We start from the raw sequence: 17,616 nt of genomic DNA, 5'->3' as shown, positions 1-17,616 counted from the left end.
ACTTCTCGCTTGTCTCTGACTTCTCCTTCTCTGCCCAGACAAACGAAGGAAGGAAGGGCAGGACAGCAGGATCTAATGGCTGAGAGCATGCCAAGGCTGCCCTGGGTGACCGCAGCCCATCTGGCCCACCATCCTTCTCTGGTAACAGCGACCCGGATTTCAGTGTGTCTTTGGAGAGAAACAGAAGGGTAAACTAAAAAAACTGGTGGGTTGAGATAAGGACAGTTAACAGGTGAAGCAGAAGCTGCATGCACAGGCAAAGCAAACCAAGGAGTTCATTGGCTGCTTCCCGTCAGCCATCCCCAGGGCAGCGGGGCTCCATCCCTGTCACAGTGACCTGGAGGACAAACGCCATCACTCCAGATGTCCCCCCTTCCTGCTCCTTCGCCGGGGTTTATCGCTGAGCACGACGTCCTACGGTCTGGGACACCCCCCAGTCAGTGGGGCAGCTGTCCCGGCTGTGGCCGCTGCCCTCTCCCTGTGCCCCCAGAGCGGCTTGCTGGCGGGGCGGGGCGAGGAGCGGAACAGCCCTCGGTGCTGTGCGAGTGCTGCTTGGCCACAGCCGACACAGCCGGTGGTGTCACCCCCGGGTTCAGCACAGATCCGAACCGCGGCCCCAGACCAGCCGCTGCGAAGAGATGCAGCTGCCGGCCAAAGCCCGTACACCCCGGCAGCGTCCGGGCGGAGGGGGCAGGAGGGGTGTCCGGAGGCAGAGCGGGGTGTCCCGGGGGCAGGATGGTGGGGGCTGCCCCTGGCCCTCCGCGAGGGCTCGGCCTCCACCCGCGGGGCCTCTGCGGGGCCAGGGGTGCTGCAGGCAGGAGTGGCGACGCTCTGAGCCAGCCTCTGAGGCAGTGGTTAAAACCTTCCTGTGGTGTGTCGTGAAATCGATTATTTGCCGTTTCTGTGGGAATCGATGAGGTGTCCGTGTGCTGCTGCCTGACGGCCTGAGCAGGAGCTCGTCATAGAGCTGCTGCGAGGAGGAGGTCGGGCTTCTCCAGCCTCCTCCAGGGCCTGCGACCCTGCGGCACCCGCCACGCGCTGGAGGGTGGATGGTTTGTCTTAATTCTGGCTGCTGTTTGGAGCAGGACAGGGCCCTGAGAAGAGATTACTCTTCCCTTGATACTGAAATTGCTGGAAACATCAGCATGTGCTTGGTGTGAAGGGGGTGTGTTGTCTCTCCGCTCCTGCAGAGCACCCGAGCCGGGTGCCTGCGGTTGGCTCCCCCAGCACCCAGCCCGCGGTGAATAGCAAGTGACAGAATCATTTCTCTGCAAGAAGAATATCTCATTTATTTTCTTTCAATTTGATTCAAGAGGGAGAAGCTTGTTCCCTCGCACCAGTTTCCTCTCAATGAGCTTTTCTTTTCTGGAGGGTGTTGATTTTTCTTGCGGTTTGGTGCTAGTGGAGGATAATGGACTGGGGCGCGGCGGCTGCCAGCTGGGTGGCTGGAGCTGCGCCCCGTCCCTGGGCGCTCTCCTGGCCCGAATCTCCTTCTCCCTCTTGTAAACAAGGAAAAGTGCCTCAAGCTCAGGAGTCCCCTGCTGAGGCGGGTGTTTGGGTAATGGTGCGTGACCTGAGCTGAAGCACTGGAGCCATGGTTCGGGCAGTGGCCCAAAGGGTCAGGGCAGACCCAGGCCTTGGTGCCCATCTCTTCTTGTGAGGATCCTCCTCCTCCTCGGGGAGCAGTGCGGCTTTACCCACAGGAAAGAAGGTGCCAAAGACAGGGGCTGCTCCCCGAAGGGTTCCCAGGTAGCAGGCAGGCGGTGCTGGAGGTGGGAGCTCAGCTCTGTCACGGTTTCCTTGAAGCCCTCGTTGGTGCTGATGCTGGGGCAAGGGGGTCCCGCAGCCCCTGGCCCTGACCCCTGCCCGGGCTGTGCCTCTTGTGCGAAGGCACCTGGGAAAACACCCTGTGAAAAGCAAGGTGGAGTCTTACTCTGAGCTTTACTTTTACTTGCAGGAGTTTTTCTTGGGTCGTGGGGGATTTTCCTCCCCAGAGAAGGCTTGCTTCTCTCCTTACTAGAGCCAGTCAAACAGACTGACTTGCAAACCACCATAATCTTCACATGAAATATGGTGCTTTTGCTCACAGGAAGATCCGTTATGAGTGTTTTGTTTAAGCTTTATATAAATACAGACAGCTTTATATAGACACATTTAGGTTTTATTTTTTGCATATAGGAAATGGGATGCCATGCCTTTACTAGCTTCTGATTATTTTTTTATTCTTTTGATTTGTATCAGACTGCATTTGGATGAAAGCTGAAATTCAATTAAAATTAAAGCAAAACAATGTTTCAAATTGTGTCTTTATAACTTAAATAAATTTTGCTTGAAGGTACTGGACACAGAAGACAAAAAGTGAATTTATAAGTACATATCTTTTGTATTTAAAGCTGACTGATCTTTTAAACAAAGGAAGATTTGGTTTGCATGAGTGGTTCTCATCACGCATTCTCAAAGGTATTTAAGTGCCAGAAAATAAGCAAGTATCTAGTGAGATTTCAAAATTGCCTAAGCGGTTTAGGCATCTGCTTAGCTTCCCTTGATTTCAGTGGGAGTCTGACATTTGCTCTCTCTCTTCATGTCTACTCACCTTAATACATTTGAAAACCTGGCCCCAAATCCCTCAGGTTCTTAGAATAATGAGATCTCATTCCTTTCCCACCAGGGTTTTATTCATAGATTAGGGGAGGAGAACAAGTTTCCTTACTTTCTCAGTTCTCAAATCTCCTTTCAGCTTTGAGTGAATCAGTCCAAATAATAAGGAAAATATTCTATCTAAATTTAAATGGAAAACAATCAGATCAGAAGGCTTTCCTCTGCAGCGTAAGCTGAAAAACTGACATGGAAGAATGTAAATACCAGCATTTGCTTCATTGTGAAAATTGGATATAAAGTGCCCAGCAAGGGACATGGCTGTGACATATTCGTAGTGTTTGAGTTGATTTCAAAAGCTGAGTATGTTTTGCTTCTGATTCTGAATGAAAAAAGCATGCTGCAATTCATGTCTATTGGCAGAAGTCACTTAACCAATACATTTTTATAAATGCTTGTAAATACAGACATTTGTGTCAGCTGCCATGCTGCAAGCTCGAGTTGAACTGGTGCATTTTTAAGATGGGAGATACCTTTAGCGTAACTGAAACCTTAAGTGAAAACATCAAAGCCAGAACCAAATTGTTGTGGGGCTGCGAAGGCAAGATGTGTGAGATGCCTCCAAGGAAGAGGGTCCCTGGATCCTGATGCAGTGGTTTCAAGCGTATAGTGCCCCTCTGAAATGCTGGGGTTTCACCTCCAACCCCAAATTAAGGCTGACATGTGGGTGATTCCCCCAGCCCTTCCCAAGGGGGGTGAGTTTCCCTTTAGGCTCCCCCCAGGGTGCTCTGGCCTGGCAGCCAGAGCCATTGGGTGAACGAGCCCCAGGGGTCCCGCAGTGAGTAACCCAAGGTCAGGGGTCCCAGCAGGGAGAACAGCTGGGACCCCTGGCAGGAGGGGCAGTGTCTGTGTGTGAGGGGGATGCCCTGGGCAGAGTTCCCTGCTGGGGAAGGACCTCCTGCCTCCCTGGGACTGGGCTCCAGGCAGGTCTGGCTTTTGTAAATGTGGGCGCTGTAGGGATTTATGATGTGGCTTCCTTGGTTTTATGCATTTGGCTTGTTGACCTGGTTGTCTCCTGTCCCTTCTATGGGAGACTGCATTTCACTGTTTATTGCCCCCATTGCTGGTTGTGCGGTGTCGTTGTTGGGGTCAGTGGGATTGATGTTGACTATGTATAACCTGAGTGACTTGTACCCCCAGCGATCACCCACGTACTGACCCTTTTGTGTCACGTACAGTTTGGGTGTTGGTTCATCTTGATGCTGGCTGTGTCCTTCATGCTAGGCCTGATAATCGGCAAAACACCAGGATGCCCCATTAGCAATTTCCTCTTATTTTATCTGATCCCATTTATGTTATTTCCCAGATCTGGCTATTGGTGTAGCACTATCTGGGAAGCAGCAGGCTGCCTCCCCAGGATTTGTGCATAAAAATGGTGGTCTCACACTCTCTGTGGTCACAGAAATACTGAACTTGAATGAAACGTGTTTTTCCCTAACTTTTTTCTGGAAAACAGCTTAACTGAGCTAATTATATACCTCTCTGTTGGTAAAGAATAAGAAGCTGAAGACTGCCTGGTGATGGGAGGCGTTGGGCCGCTCCGCAGGTCCACGCTGCTGCTCCCGCTGCCCGCGGTGGAGTCACTGCGGTCGCTCTGCTTGCGGCTGTGGTGCCCCAACGCGGGTCCAAACCCGTCGTCTTTCGGCAGTGAAGCGCCGGTGGTGAGGCCACTCCTGGGCTGTGTCTCCTGCCTCAGCTCATGCCTCCGCTGCACAGACACAGCTCAGTCAGGCTGGGCTGTGAGCCTGACCAGAGACACCATGTAGGTTGTGGTCTTTTTAGTTTTCCTTTTTTTCTGTCTCTTTCCTTGCTATGCCTTAATTCAGGTTGGTTTGTAGGTGCAGCAAGGCTGTCACCTAAATCCTGGGTGTGGGATTCTTGTAATGCTGTAACATTATGCCTCAAGTGAATGGTCTTTTTCGTTATCTGTATTCTCCGTTTTCTTTGGCATTTTCGTTGTTCCCAGAGGGGATCAGAAATCACCGTGCTGCTGTCCTACCCTCTCCCCATAGCGTTAAGGGTGTGAATTGCAGCAGCCTCTTAATGTGGGCTCCGAGCTGCACATCTGGAGCACACTGCAGAGCAGGCGGGCAGCTACAAACTGATGGGAAGAGGATATTTTTCTATGTAAAAATTAACTGGTTATTATAAAATTAGTTTTGAAGCATCGCTGTGGATTTGGTTCGAGACCAAATCGAGAACCTTCTTCGTTCATCTGGAAATGCAGGGTAGTAGTTGATTTCCCCCAGAGGGAGACTGTGTGGAGCTGTTACTGCCTCGCGGTGCAGGGGCCCGGTGTGGCCAACAGGCACCTGCAGCGTGCGGATCCCAGACTGAGGGTGCCTCCCTCTGCAACCTCCTTTTGCTCACAGACTTTCTATTCGGTTTCCTTTCTAAATATAAAAAGTGCCATTGAAAGAGTGACAGAGTGGATCACCTTCCTACTGTCAAAAAAATGTTTTCAATTCCTGAGCACCTAGAAAGCTAGAAATAGAAACAAGCCCAGTGCTGCTGGGGTCTCTCACTCCTTTTCAGCCTCCCACTGTTCCTTGGCCTCCTACCCCTTTTTGGCCTCTGCTTTTTTCTGGCCTCTACTTACCCCCCCCCCTTTTCAGCCTCCTGCGCCTTTTCAGCCTCCCATCCATCTCTGCCCTCCATTTTTTTGGCCTCTACTTGCCTTCCAGCCTGCAACCCCTTTTTGGCCTCCACTGTTTTCTGGCCTCCCAGCCCTTTCCAGCCTCCATTTTCTGTGGCCTCTACTTCCCCTCTGCACTGCAACAGCTTTTTGGCCTCCGAACCCTGTTTGGCCTCCAGTTTTTTCAGGCCTCCACCTGCCTCTGGGTGCTGCTGGTCTGGGCACGATATGTTTCTGGGGTTGTAAACGGGAGTCTCTGGCAGAACTTCAGGCTAGCGCCTGGGGTGTGTCTGGTAGGAGCAGAGAAGTGGGGTGGCCGCGAGCCGCTGTGGCTGCGCTGAGGCGCGGGGTTTGCCCTTGGAGCGCGTGAGCGCTGCCCCGTCCCCGGGGCTTGGGGAGGCGGCGCTGTCAGGGATGGGCCGGGGGGTCTCCTCGGCCGCGCCTCCGTGTCCTGCCGCCGCCGGGCAGGTTCTGGGTGGGACTGGCCTTGCCGATGGTTTGGTGGGGCCACGCGTGGAGCATCGTCTCTTGGGTCGGGCTGGCGTCGGGTGCTGCTGGGAGGAGGAGGGGCGCAGGGACGCACGGGAGTGGAAGGAACAGGGTTAAATCTGCGCAATTGGGTGATGGTTGGGAAGAGGCATTTTGGGATGGCATCCTGGAGGCGGTTGCTGGAGTTGTCAAGTCCCGTCTGTGCTATTGCTGGCAGGCAGCTGTGATTTCCTTCAGTGTTTCTGTACTTCTGCAGTAGCTGAAGGGATACTGGAGCAGGAGGTGGATTTTGCTTTCAGTTGTTTCTGAGGCGAGAGGGGATCTGGGGGAGAAATAGCAGCAAGAAGCGAGGGTCAGGGCAGTGTCTTGCCACCCAAAAAGACCAGTGCTTGTGCCCTGCTGTGGTTGATGCCAGTTGCCCTCTCGCCTCGCTCATAAGAGCGTTGGTGCTGTGGGAATCGCTTATACTGTGCGTAGACATTCCCAGCACCTCCCGGTGTGGGGGACTCAACCCTTTTTTACTCTGAGGGGTTTCTCCTTGCTCGTGTGCTCTGTCCCACAGCTGCCTTGGGTCTGTCCCCTGACTGCTGCGGTCTCGGGGGATGTGAGGGAGCACCCGGGGACGGGCAGGGTGGTCGGGATGAGCCAAGCTCCGCACCCGGGCATCAGCAGGGGCATCCGTCCCGGTGAATCCCTGCTCTTCTTGTCTTGCCTTACTGCCCTGTTGTCCCTGGGGTGCTACAGGGGGAAACCTTGTGTGTTTATGGCTTTGTGTGTTCTCTCGGGTGTTCCTGTGGCGTTGGCATCTCCGCACGTGTCTGCGTGTGGCCGCAGACAGCCAGAGCGAGCGGGTCAAGCCGGCACGGGTGCAGTGGAGCTGGGCTGCGGTGGGGTTGTGCCCGAGCTCATTAGCTGCTGAGATGGAGTAACGTTGCAGGGGGTAGTGCACCCAAACAGCTATGTAATTTTAAATACGTGACCTGGCTGGTTTATGGCATGGCTCCATGGTGCTGACTTCAGAAGAAATGTGCTATATGTTTTAGGCTTGGTTCTGCAGACTTAGCCCACAGAATCAGGTTCACAGCCCAGCATTAATTTGTCTCATCCTTGGAAGGTTTTGTCTTGGTGATATTTTCTGTCTGACTTCTTACCACGGTCTCCTCAGCATGCCAGAGGAATAGCACAAATGAACTTGTGGGGCCCAAGTTTTGGGGGTTTGCAGGCTCCTCTGTAGAAGTGGTTCTGAAAGCATTAAGTTTTCCCCCTAGAAAATGAAATGTTGACAAAATAAATATTACGCAAAATATGTGATGAAATTTTGTTTAGGAGGCCTTCGAATAGTCGGACATGTTTCTGCATCCTGTTTGGTATTTTCAGAATTTTTCTATTTTTGACTGGAAATCTTCAAAATGAAATTTGAAGTGAAGCACTTTGGAACTCATTTTGCTTCATAAATTTTTGCTTCATAATTTTTCTGTGTCAAATTAGGGGAAAATGTTGAAACCTGAGTTTTTTCACTGGGTTTGCTCTGCTCAGACACGTTCAGCCAGCAGTGCCACCGGTGGCTCACAGGAGCCAGAGCACATCCCTGACCGTTGGCTGTGGTGTGACCGGTTGGTTAGAGCTTTTCCCAGAGACTTCCCCTCAGCTAATTGCACAGTATTTCTGCTGCGTCAGACACTTCTCGAGTGCCTCTACTAAAGCTGGCTACTGCAAGGTTTGATTAAAATAAACTCAAAAAAACCCAGCCAACCCGCAATCAAAGGTCTGAAAATCTGGACTGGAAATGTGTGTGAGATGAGTGTTTTCACACTCGTCCATCCAAGTATTGCCTGCCTGGCGGAGTTGCAGCTTCTAGAGTCTAGAAATTTAATGGAATAATGTATTCATCAAGTAGAGCTATCCAAAAGAGAACGAAGGGAAAAAAAGCCCTGACACAGTCAGCCAGGCAGACTTAAAGGAGAGTCTTTTGGGCACTCAGTCCTCTCGGGAGAACAAGATTTAGTCTTTGGCTGAGGATAGAAAGTTACACCAAGAGTGAAGCAGAGTTTCGGGGCAGGCGGCGTGGCGGCTGTGCCCTGCGGCAGAGGTGGGTGTGTGCGCCGCTCGCTCCTGCCGCCGGAGCGTTGTAAGGTCGGCGGGCGATGGGCCCTCACAGCGAGTTTGGGACACGGGGCAGCGCGCGTGGCCTTGCGGCGGGGCGTGGAGAGGCCCGGGGCCGCACGCTTCACCGGTGCTGGGGCACAGCACCTTCCGCAGCTGGCGCCGGGCACACGAGGTTCGGAGCCTCTCGAGGCGCTGGTGCCGCCGTGGTGCGACGGGCAGAAAGGGCCTTGCGGGGCAGCGGGCGGCGGCCGGCGGCCCTGGACTGTTCCCGTGGGCTGATCCGGCAATCCCGGGCTTGAGGAGAGGCACGGCAGGACCGTGTGCCATCCCGAGTGCGGCCTACCCGTGGGTGCCCTGGCTTCTGGTGGGTGCTGCCCCGTGGCTCTCGAGGGGTGCCTTGGGTCTCCGGAATGGGGATGCTCCTCTGGTGGCTTCTGTCTTCACCCTGGGTGTTAACACTGTGTGTTGTGTTTTCCTGGGGTGTCACGACTGCAGGCAAATCTGAAGAAGTTCATGGAGTACGTGCAGATGCTAAATGCGGAGAAGGTGTGCAGGCTGCTGGAGAAGGGACTGGACCCCAACTTCCATGATCCGGATACTGGAGGTGAGACTGGCTTCTCCAGAGGGGGGAGGGTGTCAAAGCAGTGCTGGGGGATAAGGTGTCTGGGGGGGGTCACAGCGGGAATTTGGGGGAGTGGTTGTTTTTGAGGGGTGTAGCAAATGTTATATCATCTGAAGTTGCGGGGTTTGGAACACAGGGATGTAAACTGAACTTCTCAGTAGCATGTCTTCTTATGATACTTGGGTCTTGGGGGCATGAAATTACAGAAGGCTCTTGGGGGTGATGATGTGTGTGTGGGAAAGAGATGGGGTCTGGGAGTACAGTGTAAAATGAAAGAGCTGTGGGGCCGTGCATCTTTCAGTGGGATTCTGGGGAGGATGAGGTTGTCTCTGGGACCAGCAAGTTGGGTGAATGCAAACTGCGGCCTGAGGATCTCTTCATGAACCAGTCAGAAGATCTAAGAAGTATTTTGGAGGTCAAGAAAATAAAATCTTGGCCTCTGGTTTCCTCGATTTTGTTTTTTCTTTTCTTTTTCTTTATCTGTGTGAGCAAAATTCACCCCAGAGAAGTCTGGTCACGGAGCACTGGCTGTTGGGCTGTCTGCAGGCTCCTGGCAGATGGGGCTGTGAGGGAGGAACTCTCCCCATTTCCTCTGCTGTGAAGCCTCATAGTTTTGTTCTGAGAGAGGAGTTATGGCTTTTGTTGTTCCTGGTTTAATGCATCTTATTAATATTTATTCAAGAGTTGGACTTCTATGTGTGAATCATGGGCACATTTCCAACCCATGAGCAGACTCCAATCTGATGATTGACTTTCTGTGTTTCTGGTTCAGTTGGGTGATTTTTTTCAGGTTGTTTCTGAAATGCTGGCTACCTCTGTGCTTGGAAATTTAGTGTGTCCAGACCCTTTTTCAGCCCTGAAATCAGGTGTCAGAGCGTGCTGTCGTTCACACTATTAACCTCTCTTATATCCTCTCAGATAACGTGGCTGCCTCCGAGCTGCCCTTTGGGAACGGCCTCTGCCAGCTCCTGAACTGGGAAGGTGACAGCTGGTGCAGCCAAACTCTGGCAAGAACCATTTGAACAGCGCCCAGGAATGTTTAATTTGCTGGTGTAGCCACAGTGAACCTATCAGAGCATCATGATGAACAACTGCTCATGAAAAATAGCTGATAGCATGCAAGCACGATCACTGCCTGCCCCGGAGCGGGTCCAAACAGCACAGCTCCATGTGGTTTTTTTGTTTTTGCCCAAGTCTGTACAAGCACTTGGAGGGATCTTTCCTTATAAAGAAAGTCCTCCACTCTTCTACAGCTGATTCAGCTTTCCAGGGTGTATTGCATTGCAGAATGCAGTGTGCTGCTTGAAAAGATGCTGTGAGTTTTGGATCTGATAGGGTTTGAACCCAGATGTTATTTCACTGAAGGGTAGAGGCTTGGGGGTGCAGGCTCTCGCATACTGAAAAGATGTGTTAGATACAGAGGGGGAGGAAGGAAAAACACCTGACCCAGAGAGTTGTTTGGATCCGGTCCAGAACCGAGGGCAAAACCAGAGTGGGTGCGGTGAGATGTGCCGGTAGGCTGTTGGAGAGGATGGGGTCTTGGACACCTCACTTCTGGAGTTCTAATTCTTGTGCAGGATCACTTCATTACTGCTTGCTTTACAATCTGTTTTGTGAATATGTAAGAATGGCATAAAACTGCTGTTCAGTATTCATGGGCTCCTGGAATTTAAGACCAGATGGAGCTATTGTACCGTCCGCCGTGACCTCCTGTGTCTTGCAGGATGCTCTTCACCCTCCCTGTGTGTGTGTGTTCCCTAAGCAAAGCTTAAACATGTTTTCCAGAAAGTCATCAATCTTGATTCAGGGGACAGAAGATCTGTGCCTTTCCGTCGTTATTTGGTTAATCACCCTCACTGCTTAAAATTCCTATCTCATTTAAATTTGTGTGCTTCAGCTTCCAGCTGTCGTTATACTTTATCTCCCAGATTAAAGAGCACTTTAGTACCTGGTATGTCTTCACATGAAGGTATTTATACATGGTAATCAAGTCAACATTCAATCTTCCTTTCCTTAATTAGAGAGAGGCCAAACTCCTCCGGTCTTTCATCTGAAGGTATTTTCTCCAGTTTTCCTGTCATTTTTGTGGCTGTGTGTCACTGCTCCATTTTCAAGAGGTTTCTCAGGAGCGGCACCGGGCAGCCTGCTCCCTGCCCCACTCCTCGCGGCAGGCGCAGCCCTTGCCCAGGTCGCTGCCCGCTGGCGCCCAGGCAGGAGCACTTTGCAGGGCCGTGGCCGTGGGGTGCAGCCGCCGGGGCAGCACGTCCCCCCGCGACGGGGCTCTCTCAAAGGCCTCTCGCAGGGTGTCCGTGTCTCTCGTTCCTGGCTCTGGGACCCCCGGCCCTGGCTGCTCCTAGCGCCCTGCCAGGCCTTGTGGCATCGACAAATCCGACCCGAGATTTGCGTTTGCTTCGGGATAATTGAGGAGGATCTAGAGTAGGGGCAAGTCCAACACCCTGCAGAGCCTCTTCAGCGCCGTGTGGGTGGCCACATGCCCCAGGGTCTGCTCTGGCTGCTGCTCTTCCCCTGGAGTTTTGTTCCTCTGGAATATGCCCGACTGACACCTGATCCGGCTCCTTTTCCATGTCCTGCAGGACTCAGCCAGGCAGGAGCTCCCATCAGTACAGCTGTCAGCATCAGCCAGGCTTGGGATTTACCAAGGACGGGGATTACGTTTGAGTAGGAAGACCTATTTACTGTAAAGCTTGATGGGGTGATATTAATAATACAGGCATTCTTTAATGCTGTGTCAATTAAATTCCAAATCAATTCCCCCAGTGTTTTCCCAGGATCAGTGTTATTCTCCTGACTTGTAGTTTCATGGATCGTTTTACTTGCCCCTTTTTGAACATTGGCCTGACACTGCTTTTCTTAGGGTCTTTTTGAATGTCTTGATATTTCAAAATATATTAAAATGAAACTTTTTGGACCAGGAAGATCTTCAGGGAGAAGATAAGGAGGATGATTTACAACATTCACTAGATATAAATAATTTATTCAATCTCAGGTAGCTCATGCCCAAAGTCCTTACTTGGTAACAGAAAGGAAAATAATGCATTTCCACAGCAGCAAAGTGAAAAATAAATGATTGGTCATTTTGCTGGCTGTATTTATTAGCAGTTTTAGACTGTCTGTCTAGAGACTGACTGGCTTGCACAGGGGCTGGGAAGTTGCTGCAGTCTTATGAAATCTAAACAACAGCAGCAAAACCCCTCTCTGATGGTCCCTGGACGGGCCAAATGTGGATTTCTTTACTCCTGTGTGATTTGTTCCTGTTATTATTCTTCATTCTCTAATCTTCAGTTCATAGTGACCACTGTCTCTGTCATCACGGCCCGCTGTCAGGGTTGTCTCTGTAACTGCCCCTGTCACTTCACTGCTGACCTGGAGGGGCACGTGGCAGCAGCTCTCCTCCTTGATTTATGGAGTTGTAGTTCTGGGTCACACAGAAATTGTTCTTCAGGGCTCCCCAGTCACCTTTTACTTTTTAATTTTACACACACACACACACACACACACACACACACACACACACACTTCCTATGATTGTCTACCTAATCTAATTTCTTGCAGGGATTCCCTTAGGAGGCATCAGATGTTCACCTGGTTAGTTGTGACTTTCTTCTTCCCACGTCATCCCTAGTTGACTAGATAGCGGTCAAATATTTAGCAGATTTTTATTCCTTACATTGAGATCCAAAGTGGCATTCCCTTATGCTGGAGTGAAACAGTATAGAAAAGTGATCAGGTTTCTCCTTTTTAGAATATGAAATTATATTTTATTGCTTGTTGGATGGGACACCCAGCATTTTTGTTCAAGTTGAAGTTGCTCTGATAGTGCAAATGTTGATTTATGCGACTTGGAGATAAACACTCAGAAGTTAATGCTTTTTTTTTTTTTTTTTTTTTTTTCAGTTAGTGGTCTGCAACAAAATCTTGTGAAGGACGTTTTAACTTACTGCTTCAGACACTAATCCACAGGCATTCAGAGTCCTGTTCTGAGCAATCAGTGGCCACACAATAGATGATGTGATTTTAATGTAAACTTTTTCTTTGGTCCTCTTTGCCCACTCAGTGCTTTCTCATTTTTGTAACAAGCAGAGAATATCCTTAATATTCTAAAATGGTGTCATCGTCTGTAGATTTCAGTAATGACAATTATATCACAATTCTTATTACCAGTGAAAGCAGTCCACATCCTTTTTCTTGTTATCCAGCCTCCTAGCATTTTGAATTGAGCAAAGAGGAAGAAAAAACAAATCTTCCTCACAGTCTTTGTCAGATGATCTTAATTACTTCTGACATGGTGCATTTGTGCTGCGTTTCTCTCTTTGGAATCATTTCACTTGTATTCTTGGCTTAACATCTTCCCAGCCACTCTACCTGTTTCTCAGCCAAGATCATTATCTCACCTCGGGGGAGTGTGGTTCCCTGAGAACCCTCCAGAATGGGCTGGTGTTCCCCAAACCCAACGTCCTCAGGTTTGCTCCCATTGTGTGTGCAGGCTGGACCTCAGCCCTTGGGCTTGGGCTCGGGGGAGACAGTCCGCTGTCTTTCTTAGAACAGCCTTTCTTAGAGATGCTCCTCTGGCCCTGAGCCTCTCACAAATCTTTGTATAAAATACGAGCTGGTGGCTTTACTGAAAGCAAAGAGTAATCATAGAAAATAAAATACATTTGTCTTTTTTTAACTATTTCACTTCTGGCCATAATAGCAATGAACCCAGAGTTAGACTAGGAAAGCAAACCCCCTCAGACTCCCTCCTGCACCGCTCTGATGTACCAGCTTGCTCTGCTTTGGACGTGGGTGTTTCTGTAGTAACTGCTTGCTCCTCCCAGAGGGTTCCTTGCTGAGGTGCTGATGATGTTGATCATGCTGCTCCTGTTGTGTTGCCCATCTTGGCACTCTGCTGATCTGAGGGATCCCCTGTTCCCTCCCTGCAGATCCTTCTCCCTGGGCTGCCTCGAGGGCTGGCTCCTGGCTCCAGCTGGTCTCTCCTAAGTGTTCATATTTCAGATGTGGCACCATGGTGTGATGTGGGCTTCTGATCCCTATCCCCCATTTGTCACCAGATCACACTTCATCTGCAGGACTGGTTCTTCCCCTCTGTAGAAAGGAGAGTGTCGTGCCTCCAGATTGGCACAGCTCTTCCACTCGTGCAGCTGGAATAGATCCACGTCCAAAAAGAAGAAACCACATTCCCTATGAAACTCTTCTTTGGCAGTTTTCAATGGACTTGTTCACTAAATGGGATTTTCCTGAGCTGTGGGATGAAGGCCAAAGAGGAGGTGGGGGCCCTGTGTGGCAGAGCGCCGCACTGGGGACCGTGGGGTCCTGTGACAGCACCAGCAGTCAGCCGTCCTGGTACGGTTTGGTGCTGCCCGTGTGTGGCGTTGTGACCGTGACACAGTGGAAGGCGAGCAGCTCTGCTCTCTGCCGTGTCCTCACAGGGCTGTGCCGGGGTGTGTGTCACTGTCATCGTCCCTCGGCACTTGGCAGTGCTTGGGGGGATCGTGCAGGAGCCCTGGCTGACAGCGGCGAGACCTCGGACTCCTTAAATGAGGTTCTTCCAGATAGACTCCCCAAGGACAGGGGCCCTGTTGGCTGTGGTTGTCTCCAGCTCTGCTGCATGTTTCCTCACCTGCAGGGCTGCTCTGGGGACGGAGCCGAGAGCCCTTGGGGCGTTGCGTGTCCTGGTGCCACCCTCTCCATGCGCTGGACCTCGGGCAGCAACTCCCATCAAAGAGAAGTTTCTGGAGTTTATCATGGACTTCTGGCTCCAACCTGCCTCCCTTCGGTTCCTCTGTGAGAAGATAAATCAGTCATCTCAAGTACCTAATTATGCAATTAACCCAAATTTTGGGGAAAAAAGTGTCTCCTTTTTACTAAAAAATGTTAGGCGAGACTCCTGCGAAGAGCTGAGCCAGCACGCTGGGGTGGAGGCCCTCCAAGTGTCGGGTAGTGACAAGCAGTGGGGGAAGGCTGGGGGAGGCAACCTCTTCAACCAGCACAATTGCAGTTGGAAGAGGATATTTTAACAAGCCTCCAGAGTGTTCCCATGTAGCATTGCATTGAGGTAATTTATGGTATGAATTTTAAAGGCTGCACAAAGCTCTGTAGACAGTGATTTTAATATGAATATCTCAAAGTTGGTTTGGAATAGGCTTAACAAATAGCTGTTTTATCAAAATAAGTTTCTTGGAGCTATTCTTTGGTCTAGCTTTATTTTCCATTTTTAAAAGTAAATATTTGTACCATGGCAGCACATATGGATGGAGCCTTAGGTTACAGTTCTGTCTGTAAACCCATAAGGAAAGGCAAGATTAGAAAGGACACTTGTGTCTCTACCTCCTGATAAAGGTCTTAGTGTTATCAGTGGTGCCTCTTTTGTAATGCTGATCACTACAAGAAGCCAGCAGTGGTAGCTCAGTGTAGAAAACCCCACAGCAGTTCGTGGTGTGCAGGTGCTGCAGCTTTGTGCTGACTCCTTTAACCAGAGGCCTCTCCCTGTTTCCTATCAGTGCTTTTTTGTTGTTGTTAAGAGCCTGGTGCATTTTAATCTGAACTTTAGGGTATTGGGCAGAGAGAGACTGGATTATTTTTCTCAGATTTTGTTGCTTGCTGCTGCAAGTTCTCATCCTGCCCTTTATGGGAGTGTGTTAAGCAGTATGATTGATGTGTGTCAGTTGTGATCCTTTTTTGTACCATCTTGTCCTGGGAGAAAAGAAATGTACGTCTGTGCGGGATAGTGTTTTATTTTGGTGATCGGTAAAGTAAAAATGTAATCGTTCGGTGTCCTTCCTGCCCTGTTCCTGTTAGCTAAGCCAAGGGTAATGGATGGAAGATTATTTTGCTGTGTAGTTTTATGTTCAGTGGGCGACACAGGAGGTCTGCTGAAGTGAGTGTGTGCAGCCCCCGCGGTTAATCAGAGGCGGCCCAGGCTGGGGAGGACCTGGGACTTGCCAGGCACAGGAAACCCAGGCAGGGAGGGAGTTGCTGAGGATGGAGCCAGTGAAATCTTCTTGTGGGATACTATCTCCTTGCCAGTCTCTGTGGAAGCAGAGAAAGGGTATAGAGAGAAAGGAGAGTATTAATACTTGATACCCTCTTCCAGAACGGGGAAGACCCTTGGTGGGTTGGGCTTCGATTCTGCCAAGGCTGAGCTACTTCAAGAACTGGCTTCTGTGCTCACAGTTCTGGACAGAACCCGAGGGGTTTGTAGGAGCTGCCTTTTTCATTTGCTCTCAGGGCTCTCGGATGTGGGAATCTGCTGAAACCTGACATTAAGGAGGATACAGACACAGGGAGGAAACGCTCTCTTTCCTAAAGGTCGTAAAGTTTTCTTGCCTGCTACTCTGTGTCTCCTGTGAGGAGCTGCAGTGGTGCTGTGTGGGGGGAGAGAAAAGGCCACTTTGCTGCCAAGTGGAGCCTCTTCTCTCCTGGATTGTTTGCAAACCTTGTTCTTCCCTTGATTGGGAATACTTCCTGTACTGAGTTTTTAACCCAGAGCTTTCAGGTTTATCAGTAAATTGATGGGACCATGGGCAGGTGTTCAACTAAGATCTCAAGAGAAGGAATAAGTAAATGATGTTATTTCCAGTGCTTGGTATTTAGCAAAGATAGAAAAAGCTGCAGTGCATAAGTGCTATTCTTAACTTCTCGGCCATCCTTTACAAAATCACTGTAGTAAATCCACTCCTTTTAGGCAGAGCAGCACTGCTGTTAGCAATGCTCTTTCATCTGCTGTGTCTCTAGGGATGAGTCTACCAGGGATATTGCAAATAGGCCCTGACACCAAACGCTCTTTTCTGTGTGGCCAGGTCTTCAGCAGCTTGGATAATTATAAACAGTATATATTCTTCCTCATACAAAAGTGGAGGGGGGAAACCCAAACCCTTGAGGTTTTATGAATTCATCCCTGCAATAACTAAAGCTTTTTTCTTCATCCACTCCTGTGCAACACAAGCGTTCCATTCCCTTCATCCCCGTCCGAAGGCAGTCTGTAACTGCTCTGCTGACTTTTGAGGCAGCGAATGCAGTGTTACTGTCACAAAGACTTTGCAGTGTAGATCCCTGAGAAAAATGATTCATCTTCCTCTCAGTTTCTGTAACCTTTTCTTCTACTTCTCTTGACCTGGGGAAAAAAATACCCTGCAGAAATGATGTGTGGGCTATTTTTCCATGATCCTATTCAACACAGGGAAATTAGTAGTCTTATCTGCAGCCTGCTAGGTTTTCCAGAAAGCAGAGGTCTCGCCTTGCTCATGAACTATTTCTTTTAAAGGAGAGAAGTCATATAACCATGCCTGAGGTTTAAATTCTAGCCGTCCAGAAGAGATATATCTGTGTTGCAGATGAGGAGGATGATGCACATTAGCCCAGTTCATCTGGGCCACCAGAATACCTGCTCTCACTCTCGGTTTCTCTTTCCCGCACATGCTGCTCCTCCTCTCCCCAGGACACGCAGCAGCCACGCTCCGGGACTTGTCATCCAAGCTGTCCCCGTTAGGAGGGAAACGTTTCTCTTCCCTGCTGTTAGCGTGGCCCATTTGTGTTTCTGAGGTCGGTGCTAGGCTTGCTGGGGACGGCGATGGGTTTGCAGCTCAGTCACCCCAGGGTCCCTCGTGCCTCGGCTGTGCGGGTGTGGTGCTGGGTTCTCCTGAGGAGTGTGCAGGGAGGTCCCCAGGGCAGCCTGGATGCCCCTGCTCGGAGAAAGGGTCTTCTGCAGAATTAAATCCAGTTAATGGACTTGGAGTAACACTGGGTGCACCATAAAATGTTTTGTGCTTTGTGGTGCCATCCTCACAGCAGAGCCAATGGCAGCGTCCCAGCCTCTTCAGCCTGGAGCCTGGGAGCTTCATTTAAGCTGCTTTTGGGAGGGGTTTTAAGCTGCACCAAGGCAGCTGAAGCACAGCGTGTGTTCCCCTTCCCCAGACTGGGGCGAGAGGGCAGAGAAAAGCCGCGTCCATGCTTCAGTGCTGCAGGATTGCTGGGAAGATATTCTAGGAAAGTTTAACTGTCTTTGAAAAAGATTAAAAGAAAAATCTCACAGTTGCTTCCTGTAGGTACATCTTAAGGGTGTAAAAAGAAAAAAAAAAGACTTGAAGTT

The 17,616-nt window shown here is 50.2% G+C and overlaps 1 protein-coding gene across 11 annotated transcripts in view; it reads left to right on the top strand.

The window, feature by feature from the left end:
- Positions 1-17,616, top strand: part of SHANK3 (SH3 and multiple ankyrin repeat domains 3) — a 351,907-nt gene that overhangs the window by 65,099 nt on the left and 269,192 nt on the right. For 9 of the 11 annotated variants that reach the window (XM_074903628.1, XM_074903627.1, XM_074903631.1 and 6 more), the window contains one exon: positions 8,381-8,489. The exons of the other annotated variants lie outside the window; for them this stretch is intronic. In XM_074903628.1, the coding sequence (XP_074759729.1) occupies positions 8,381-8,489 (109 nt within the window). The remainder of the gene's footprint in view (positions 1-8,380; positions 8,490-17,616) is intronic. 11 annotated transcript variants of the gene reach the window in all.

Source organism: Athene noctua, chromosome 3 (assembly GCF_965140245.1).
Source record: "Athene noctua chromosome 3, bAthNoc1.hap1.1, whole genome shotgun sequence".
In the NCBI taxonomy this organism is placed as follows: domain Eukaryota; kingdom Metazoa; phylum Chordata; class Aves; order Strigiformes; family Strigidae; genus Athene; species Athene noctua.
Note: the sequence above shows the minus strand (reverse complement) of the source record. Positions and strands in the feature narration are given on the sequence as shown.